We start from the raw sequence: 11,919 nt of genomic DNA on the forward strand, positions 1-11,919 counted from the left end.
TTATATTATGTAATTAATAGTTCCTAAAAATGTGATAATGTGATAAACCTAATAATAATCATAAAGTTATGTTATAATTAACTATTTTTCTAGTTTTAAATGTATATTATTATATTCAATTATTTAATATTTATACATATAAGTAAAAACAAGTACAAATAAGTTTTTAAAATATAATGAAGTTGAGTATTTATATATAAAGTTTAGTATTTAAATGTCAAGTGAAATGTCTTTTAATAAAAATTGTTTTTATTAAGTTACCAGGTCGTTGATTTTCTGCTACAGGTATATTAATTTGTGGTAATATTAATTCTTCTTCTCTTTCATCTAACTGTAAATTCAAATTTAAAGTTATAATTTAAAGCAATATTATGGAGAATAGCACAACATATAATTATCAATGTTGAAGTATTTAGTTTTGTGCAAAGTATTCTACATAAACATCGAAATCTACTTTTGAGGACTCCATTTACACGTTCTATAACATATCTTGTTTTTATGTGTGCCTTATTGTATTTATTGTCAGCAGGACTTATAGGCATCCATTTTGGTGTGTATAAATACTTTGTCTGTGCATAACCACTATCACCAATTAGATGTCATGTGTTGATCCTATTTGGGTATTAATTGACATCCATCCTTTCCTGTTACGGTATATTTCAGCATTATCCCCCCCCCCCTAGACTCTTAATTGGAATATGGGTGCAATCTATTGCACCTATAACACCAGGGAATTTTGCAACACCATAAAATTGTTGTTTAATTTCTTGTGGTTCTTGTATTGTGGGAAGTTTAATCCACTTTTTTATATTTGTGGTTGATGCTATAAGTTTTGATATTTCTCTGATAACACGACTAACACTACTTTGAGATAAACCTAGAATATCTCCATTTACTCCCTGAAATAAATCAAAGATATTATTTATTAATTTTTACGGTTTACTTATTTATTGTTTAACTTTAATTAATAAAATGTAATTCACAATGACAAACTTGATAATTACCAGATGCATAAAATCGTAATGCTATTAATACTTTAAATAATCTTTCTACAGGTAAGCCTCTATTATCGGTATGAATAAATTCCTCTCTATCCTCATAAATCATATCCATTATTACATTTAGAACAATTTCTTTTAGAAATCTAAAACGACAGAAAAATTGTACGTCTGTGTACCTGAAATTTATAATAAACATTACCTATTTGTGAATATGTGAATTATAGAATATTAATAATAATATTTGAATATTTCATAATTGTATAAATGCTTACATATTATATACATATATTATATATTATATATTACATATATTTGCATACAGAATACTTTTTCAATTTCACTAATATTATTGTTATAAATCAATGTAGATAGATAGCTTACATTTCAAAAGAATTTTCTGCATCCCCTACATACCGTTTAGACACACGAACTGTGTTGTTATCAATCCAATCAAAGATATCATACATATTTTCTAAATACTCATAATTGTCAAAAAAATCATTCATATTGATTTAGGAAATAAATTTAAGAACTAAAATTATGATAACTAGATAACTATGATGAAACAGTCGGTAGATATTCATGTGCAATATCAAAAATGACAAAAATAGATTACACCTGACACTTGAGTATTATTTAAGTGTCCATGAGAGGTATCTTAACTATTCCTTACTTTTGACTAACAAATATCTAATATTTTTCTTAAAATTTGTCTATGAATACCAAAGTATAAGATTTATTTAAGATTTTTTTCTTTCTCAAGAAAAACAGGAAAATCTTGAAGTGAGATTTATGAATACCAATTTCTAGTTTTACTTAAAATAAATCTAAAATTTTTCTTAGGATCGTTTATGATAGGCCTCGCTTTGGATTCGATGATTTTTTTTCACAGTGCATACAAAGACTTAAATAGATCATAATAGTTTCCTTGGTAATATTACAATATTTTGTCTTCAATTCGTAGACCATGCAGTCCCGACCGCCATGGCCTATTGCAATGTGACTATCGTGTAGAATATCAAATAATTCGTCGTTTGATACATAATAGTGTACACTTTCTGAATCATTACTTATATATTTATTTATGTACAATAAACGAGTATTAAACCCTTTAGCAATTAGAAAAAATATAAGTACAGTGTAGCTTATCTTATAACATATTTAGACACAATAGTGATGTAAAATTATTTGTAAATATAAAGTATATAAAGTACAGTAAAAATCATTAATTAACAATAAATGGTTACGCAAAAAAAAAAAAAAAAATTCAATAAGACTAATATAATAATAAAAATATTTAAACAAGAGAATTTAAATTTAAAGCCAGATAAACATTTTGTCTGAATACAAAACGCGACATAGCAAAAAAATCAACATGATCCATTTACTGTTAGCCAAAGACAGAGCTCTGGGGAAAAACGAGGTGGAAGTATAATTATTTTTGGAAAGAGAAACATGAAAAAAGTTTGATTTTCTTAATACGTTAGTTTGTACATTAAGACCAATGTGAGATAATAAATCCGGAGAATAGATAATACCATTTAATAAGTCATATAAGAACATAATATCCGCAACATTTCTCCTCAAATCACAAGACGCGATCCCCAATTGGGAAATTTGCAATACATATGATTCTCCTGTGATGGGTATAATTAATTTAAAGCATAATAGTTTTAGAAACTTATACTGAACATTTTCAATTAGACTGGTATATGAAAAATAATGTGGTGACCAGACAATTGATCCAAACTCAAGATGAGACCTAACCAGGGAAAAATATAAAGTTTTTAAGGCATTGGTATTTTTAAAATTTATCGTGCTTCTATTAATATAACCAAGCATCTTAAAACCTTTTTTAATAAAGGTGTTAATATGGATGGAAAAATCCATATTAGAATTAAAGATAATCCCTAAGTCTTTGATGGAAGAAACTCTTGTAACTGTAAAACTATCAATCAAATAATTATAGGTGATTATATTATTTATTTGATTATTTATTTATCACACTGCACTTATTTATATTTAATGGAAGGTGATTAACACAACTCCATTCAACAAATTTATCTAAATTTGACTGCAATTTTAATGCATCATTTGGTGATTTAATAACTGAAAATAGTTTAGCATCATCAGCGAATAAAAGAATATTAACTGAGCTATCAAATTATAGATTTAATTGGTCGTTCTTTTCCATTGAGTGTTAATACATCATACTTACGAATGTATCTATAATCTTTTGCACTTTTCTTCCCAATTTTTTCCTTAGCTAATTTCACTTCTTGTAATCATCTTAAATATTCCTCTTTGTTTAAAAATGATTTATTATCCTCACGTTTCTTTTTCAATAAATCAGATAACGCATTGTAAAACTTCTGACGCATTTCATTTGAATTAAAAATAAAAAATAATTTAACACTTGCCGAAACGAAAAATAATATTTGAACTAGGTAATGTTTGCTCAATCGCACTATACATATGTACAACGTAGACTGTAAGAATAATTATGTTAGGTTAGTCGCTGTGGGTACTAAAACGATAAAAGATAATATTATTCGTTACAAAACCCTAATTTTGACGTGGGTATTATAAATTAAAACTATAAAAGATGGGGTTTTATCGATTCTGCCGTTTTAATATCAATTCCGCTGGCTATCAATTTTGCCGGAAATTTGTTTATGTTGATTCCGCTGACTATTAATGAATAGTTTATCAATTTTTTTTAAGTTTAATCAATAATTAATTAATCATAACCTAACCATAATTTTATTTTAAATACTTTTCAAAAAATAATTAGTAATTCTAGTAATTCAGTACTTCCTTGACCGCCCACGCAGCAACATCGTCACCGTCAACGTACAATAGCAGCCGCCGTCACCGCCGAAGTCGTCGAACGGCACCGTCTTCATTCGAGCTGTCCCGGACTTGGTATCAGAGTACAACGTCCGTACGCAACGTATTTTAAAATGTCTTGCTCGAAATGCGATGAAGAATTCACACATAATGAGGACACATTAGAATGCAATGTTTGCGCAACAAAATACCACTTTTATTGCACAGGAGTCACTGAAGCAATTTTCAAAAAAATGTCAAAAAACACAAAATCCAGAATTTCGTATGTTACATGCCAAAGCTCTGATCTTAATACAGTAAAACTGGACGCAAAAATGACGGACATAATTAATTCAGTGAATTTTATGAGCAAACAGTTCGACGATTTTAATAAAAAATTAGAATCATCATTAATTGAAATGAAACTTTCAAGAAACGATAATGAGAAAATCAAAACTGAAAACCTACGATTATCTAACGAAATTTTAGAAATCAAACAAAAATTACATTCATTTGAACAACACAACCTCGGCATCAGCGTTGAAATAAAAGAAATACCAAAATCTCCCAATGAAAATTATCTTGCTATCGTACAACAGATCGCAAAAAAATATTAATAGCACAATTACAACTACAGAAGCAACTAGACTATCAACATCAAATAACAGCTATCCAATAATAATAGCAAAACTTGAAACAACAGAAATGAGAAAAAATCTTATACATTCATCGAAAAAGATTAAGCTTAATGCAAACATGTTATCTGTTAATTGGTCAACCGATAATAAAATATTCATTAACGAGCGCTTAACCAAGGACAAACGAATTCTAAAACACAAGATCGGCGGCTAAAGAAAAAAATTATAAGTTTGTATTGACATTCTCGTCAGAAAAGACGAAAACTCAAAAATCATTCGAATAAAGTCAGGTAAAGATCTTCTGTCATTATAATTTTTGTAATCATTAAATACTTAATACATATATCTCAAATGTATACTTCATACATATTTATATATACTTTTTTTATATTTTTATACAATGCTTATTTCATACATACTTTAATTTTCTTTACATTTTATCTAAAACATTAGTTGTTAGACCTTTATTAGAAACTTATCGATACTATACCTATTTTGTTTACTTTAATAATAGACTATATTATATTCACAAAAAGAAAAAGAATAGGGATGAATAATAAATTAAACAATCTTAATGGCATCAATTAACCCACTTTTCGACAGCATTGATAAATAAAATACAACAATCAATTCACTTAATGAGATTAACACACAACTATATAACAATGAAACCAGTTTTAACATACTATTCACTAACATTAGAAGTATTACTAATCACATATCTGAACTAGATTGTCTAAATGCAGCAATTAAGAACAAAAGCCATATCATAATTACAGTCGAATCATGGTTAGGAAATAATATTGATCAAAAATATATCTCGTTAAATCATCGATTATCAATCTTCAATTTCTAAAAATCATATACAAAAATCAGACGGCATAGTTATATTTATTCAAAAAGATATAAATTACACCACGACGGAATTTATAATACAAGATGCTAACTGTCTGTTTACAACAATAACATTAAATAAAATCAATTATGGAATAATATCAGTATATAGATCTCCTAGTGGAAATATTATAAAATTTATCGAGGATCTAGAGGTAATAATTTCTAATATATTTAACTCCTATAGACAACTTACATTAATACTAATAGGTGATATGAACATAAATTTATTTGACACAAAAATAATACTATTATATGTATAGTTAAATGTATAATATAATGTTATAATAATAATGTTAATTTTGACGGAAATTATTCTAATTTATTATAACGAGTGTAATGACAATAAATTGTACAGAAAAAGGATTTATTTTTAATAAAAGCTTTTACTGTCAATGTTATATATTTTGTAGTATAAAAATAATATGTAGAAGACTTCTCTTTTTCATTGTTTACAATTATTTAAAAATAAAACATTATTATACCTAATATATTATATACAATATTAATATAATAATTTACATTTATAATTACAAATCCTGTTTGAATGCATTGTATACCAGAAAATATCGTACGTATTACACAGAATCGATGTTTTATACAAATGTTATAGTAGGTATTGTCTTATTGTCTACAATCTACATGAAGGATACGAGGCTTGTCTCAAAAGTAAGGTCTCCATTAATATAAAAAATCGAAAAAGTACTTTATTAAAAAAATGTTTACATGGTCATATTACACTACTCATACACTATTTTTCGACATAATCACCGTTCATATCGAGACATTTTTGTAGTCGATCTGGAAGCTTTTGTATGACAGCGTCATAGAACTCTCCGTCCACCTCTTTTTCCAAGTACTCCATCACTACAGTCTTCACTTCTTCGTCTAAATTCAGCCTTTTCCCTCCCAAATGCTTCTTTAGGTTAGTGAACAAGTGATAGTCTGATGGGGCAAGGTCTGGGCTGTAGGGGGGTTGCGGGAGAATGTCCCAACCAAACTTATCCAAAAGCGCTTTTGTGTTGCGTGCCACGTGAGGTCGAGCGTTATCGTGCAAAAGACGCACTCCCTTCGTTAGCATTCCAGGTCGTCGGTTTTTATGGCTTTACGCAATTTTTCAAGCGTTTCACAATACGATGCCGAATTAATGGTGGTCCCTGTTGGCATAAATTCGATGAGAAGGACGCCTTTCCTGTCCCAGAAGACAGTTGCCACAATTTTTCTGGCAGATTGCGTCACTTTAAATTTCCTTTTTTGGGGGGAAAATGAATGCCTCCACTCCATTGACTGTTGTTTTGACTCTGGTGTGAAGTGGTAGACCCACGTTTCATCTCCTGTCACTATTGAGTCCAAAAATACAGCTCCTTCTTCAGCGTACAGCTCCAAAACCTCGCGGGAACTTTCGATGCGTTGGCCTCTGTAAGCATCTTTGGCACCCATCTTGCACTACACTTTCGGTATCCCAAATCACTTATGATTCTGTGAATCGAGGACTTGGGTATCTGCAACTTTTCTTCAAGTTCTCGAACAGTCACTCGTCGATCTTCACGAAGTTCAGACTCAACTTGTTCTTGGAGATTGTCTGAAACAGATGGCCTTCCACTTCTGGCTTCATCATGGATATTCGTCCTCCCATTTGAAAATTCTCTGCACCACTTCCTCACATTTTTAATTGATATAGACGTCGATCCATAAGAGGTACAAAGTTGTCAATGGATGGCCGCCGGCGTCTCGCCACGCGAGTGAAGAAAACGGATTACCGCGCGAAGCTCACACTGAGCATGGACAGATAAGGAGGCGGACGCTGACGAGGTTATACTCGTATATAACTTAATTGGTTTTCGATTCGAAACATAAAAGGCCCCCCGGGACAAAACCATCCGACTACCCGATGTGTAAAATGATGAGACGCTTACCTTTTCCGAAGGGTTCCTTTTGTCCTGTAGTTAGGTCCTTAAGAAATGCATCACGTGATGTTTTGACCGTCGTATCGAGCTATGTCCTACTGTGTGTCTCGCCTGCGTTGACCTATGTCTCATCTAAATAGTTTATCGGTCTGTTTTGTGCTCTGTAATGCTTTATTTTGGTAAAAAAACTTCGGCGCCAAGTTATTAAATCTTCTCTTTTAAGAAGTGCACTATTACGATTTTTTTTCACGTATTCAAATTGTAAATCTTTTAATACTGCCTGGAATGACGTACGTTTCATATTAGGCAATGTTTCATCGTCATTAATGGCTACCAACATTTTTTTAATTGTTGGTACTTCACGGTTCCTCCAAAAGTTGTGAATTTTTTGCCTAATTGCGTTTTTATCAAATTCGTTGATTTTTTCAATTATTGTAGGTCTAAGTTTTTTCTTGGTAGGCGATGAAACTGTACCTTGTCTTTTGTACTCCGACAATGTTGTTTGTATTGTACGTTGTCCAATACCCGAGGATTTGAAATTTCTAATAGCATTTGTCTGTAGGTCAATCGGGGGCTGTCTGGAATTTCAGACTGTTTTTCAACGAAATATTTGTAGAGATTAATAACAATTTTCCTTTGACCAGTGCCAATAAACTAAAGAAAAAATATATATTTAAAAATTAAAAAATTTTAATAGGAAAATAGTAATATAAACACTTAATTTCCTTTTTGATTTTTTTTAGCTGGAGATAAAGTTACATGTTCGTCGTCCATGTTATATTTTTTTTTAAAAACGTAAAAATAAAAATAACGGTTTGCTAAAACACGCGAAATTTGTATGAAAAAACTGTGTGCCCGAAAAAACAAAAATGTTGTGTATCGTATTATTTCAATAACGTAGAATGTCGAAAACACTATGATAGACTTTGTATACAAACACTGTCCTGGGTAGGCGGCAGCAGCTGCGCGACGGTGGCGGCGACAACGTCGGCGGCCAGCGTTTTAGAGGGTTTAGTGGTGGGAATGCGCGAGAACGGATGAATTTTGGTCGCCGCCCAGTAGCGTTCTCTCGGCGGCCGGACTATAGTCAATTCATACAATAGCTGGGTAACTTGGTCATTATCTATAATGGACATATATTTATAACATTGACTTGATAAATCAGACGATCTTGTAATTTGATAGATTGGCTAGTCGGGCGAAGCATGTTTGGGTACATTACATTATTTTTACCTGAAAATGTGGAACACGTTTGGGTACACAAACACATAGCACGTTTGGGTACATACGCTAAATATTATGGCCAATAGGTTATCACGAAAAAAAAGATTAACTATCTTTATAAGATATGGTTGTACCACCACCTCCTACGTAAGGCGGTTAGCCTAGGATGGAAAGCTAATAAAACCCAGACTATATAATAAGCTATCGTACAAGGAGTGGGTGACCAATATTATAACGAATAAACTAATTAATTCATGTGCACCGTCGTGCTATAAGTATATATTGTAACACTCGTCATATAAAATACACAGACACAATATGAATAATAAAAATACGGGCGCCCAAATAAAAGAAATAGAAAAATAGTATAACTGACAATCAATAATAAAACAGTACGAACGGTGCGTAGGTGGATGTCCACGGTTATCGTAAATTAATAATATAATATAATCTTACATGGTTTTCGATCATACAATGAATCGTTAATAATTGATATCCCATGTTTCTAGGTACAACCTTGAACGTGGCATCCGCATGTACCTCTGTCACACCATGTTGTAGGACACTAACTATTAAATTCATGCATCCAAAAATGATGTTACTTCTGCCTTCCACATCTCTAACACATCCTCTAAAAAACGAAGAGTCACAACAAGAAAACCGATTAAGCTGGCCGTTGTCAAATAGAGTTGCCAAGTCTACTAATGAATTAGGCAATCTAGGCAAAGATCTTCTTCGGGCATGTCGCATAAGAGATTCGGCTGTTGAGCACGGATACAACCCTGCTGCTACCATATGTCTAATAAGTTATGAAATTTAAGTATTTTAAATTTTGATAGGTCTCTTAAAGATATTTTTAGATTATAAAACTGCTTACCTTCTAGATTCTTCATCATATAAATTTCTTAAAGAAATATTTTCACTAGATGCCCTTCTTTTTAAAATATCACAAAAGTTTTGTATTAAATGCTGAGAGTTTTCTTGCTCTCTATCATGACCAATATGTGGTTTTATTATCACAATAGTGCCGTCTCTGAGTTTTTTGATTGAACCAGGACAAAAATAGGTACTAGCCTTACTGCATTTATAATAACTGTAAAAAAGTTAGCTAACTTAACTGTATCTTTATTTACAATCCTAGTATACTTAAATAAAAAAAAAAGAAAAATTTTTAAATTATAAATGTATATTATATTTAATTGTTTGTATCATGTATTCATGTTGTGTAAAAATAAAACAATTTTTTTTTATAAATTTCTAACAAACATTATTTGCCAATTTTTGTGATTAGTCAAAATCCTAACTTATTTATTGTTGCTATATTTTATTTGACAAATAAAAAACTTATGAATAATCTTATTTTAAATGTTCAAGAATTTTTAACGTGAGAAAAAAATTGTATTGACAATAGTTTGAAAATTGTCAAGTGTTAATATAGTAGTTGGTTTTTGAGTTACACCAAAAAAATTTTTGTAAAATTTTATAGTTTTGTGTAAAAATTTAAAATACCCATCTATCCCTTAATTTTTTCTTTATTATTACCGATTAATTTGATAAATGCTGGGAATTTTCAATTTTTTCATATTTAAAGTATCTACTATATCCAATTTGTTACCAAAAATCACCAATAAATTTGAAAATCGAAATTCCATCGGTCTATAATATAATTCAGAAATTTTTTCCCATTCATCATTAGTGGTAGGTACCTACATAGAAATAAATGCTGCATGTGAAAGAACATTTAGAGTTCATATGGAAATATTCACACAGCAAAGAGAAATCGACTCACTAATGATCGTGCTGGGAAGTTAGTGTATATTAATCATAATTTGAGACTGTTAAAGAAAAATGTTGAAAAAAACCTACAATGATACAAAGTGTGTCATCTGTTTTGGTAAATTCACTGCCATTAAATATTGATGATAATTTTTCTGATTGCTTATTAGAGTCAGACCTTAATAAAAGAATCAAGAAAAATCAAGATTTAGTGGTATCTAGTGAAAGTGAAGAAGAACTGGGCTTTTTAAATGACGATGATAATTCTGATGAAAATAGTGTTCAGAATCTTGAAGATAAATATAAAAAAGGAGACTTTGCTATAGGTAAATATGAAGGGGAATTTTTTCCAGGTTATTATGTGTTAAACATTTTTACAAAACTACATAATATTAAATTTGTTACATCTCAGTAAATATATTTATTATACATTATATTGTTTAAACTTTACTTCAATAGGTATTGCATACTTAAAAATGTTTATTGTGTTTTTTTTGGACGAAGATTCTATTGAATCTGTACCAGAGACATGGTATAATAGAAAGACAAAAACATGTGCATGGCCTAAAGCAAAAAATTGTGCAAAAAAATTAATTGAAAAAAAAACATATCCGAATAAACTAGAATATTAGGACGAAAATATGGTAAAATTTAAATAATTTTTAATAGGTAGATATAGTGATGTAAATTTTCATGAAAATTTTATAATTTATCATATTAATTTCTTATCAAATAAATCTTTTGATATTATATAGTTATATTTTAAACTATGTATTTTTATTACCATTTATACCCATTAATAAATGTGCATTTTTTTCTTTTATTAAAAATGTATTTTTACTTCAGTGTAAATGTTGAGTGTATAATCGTTTTGCTACAAATTACAATTATTGATTTTTTTTGTAATTTATTGGTTGAGTTTGAGTCACTTCCACAATTTTAACCAAATTATAAATTTTTCTGTTATAAGTGCTTTGTTTGATTCTGATATTAAACTTGTTACAATGTAAAAAAAATGAAATAGAAATTTTATAAAAGATTTGAATATATTTAAATTTGAAAATAATAAAATATAGAAACAATTATAAATCTAACAGTATTTTGTTGGTTAGTACTTGGTAGTAAGTGGTAACAACTTGTTACTATGTAAGTATAAATTAAACGCTTATCTTAGAAAATAACAAATTAATATATCAAACTAAAAAAATATATATAGATCACAAAGTAGGTAATTATTTTTAATCTAACAGTCTTTTGTTAGTTGGTACTTGGTAGTAAGTGGTAACAACTTATTACTATGGAAGTACAAATTAATTGCTTATCTTAGAAAATAACAAATTAATATATCAAACTTAAAAAATATATTATACTTATAGATCACACAGTAGGTTATATTTTACATATAACATTCTTGTTAGTTTTTAATATGTAAATAAATAACAGTTCTTTTAAAAAATCTATTAAACTAAACAAAAATAAAAGGTAGATTTGTAAGTAAGTTATTACTTATTAATAACTTAAAATTTTCTGTAACTTTTATTTCTGGGACATCAAAAACTCCTCTAGAACTTTTTGCTTCTGTAGACTTTATCAACTGCATTACATCATCATACTTATACCAAATTTCATCTTTTGAAGTAGGCCATTTCC

The 11,919-nt window shown here is 29.4% G+C and overlaps 1 protein-coding gene across 1 annotated transcript; it reads right to left on the bottom strand.

Annotated features, from left to right (window-relative positions):
- Window positions 1–592: 592 nt before the first annotated feature.
- On the bottom strand, window positions 593–1,507 carry LOC132926150 (putative nuclease HARBI1). Its single transcript, XM_060990488.1, is given in 4 exon segments — window positions 593–679; window positions 681–899; window positions 994–1,177; window positions 1,383–1,507. Coding segments are annotated over 4 exon segments (615 nt in total).
- Window positions 1,508–11,919: the final 10,412 nt, after the last annotated feature.

Source organism: Rhopalosiphum padi, chromosome 3 (genome assembly GCF_020882245.1).
Source record: "Rhopalosiphum padi isolate XX-2018 chromosome 3, ASM2088224v1, whole genome shotgun sequence".
Taxonomy (NCBI): domain Eukaryota; kingdom Metazoa; phylum Arthropoda; class Insecta; order Hemiptera; family Aphididae; genus Rhopalosiphum; species Rhopalosiphum padi.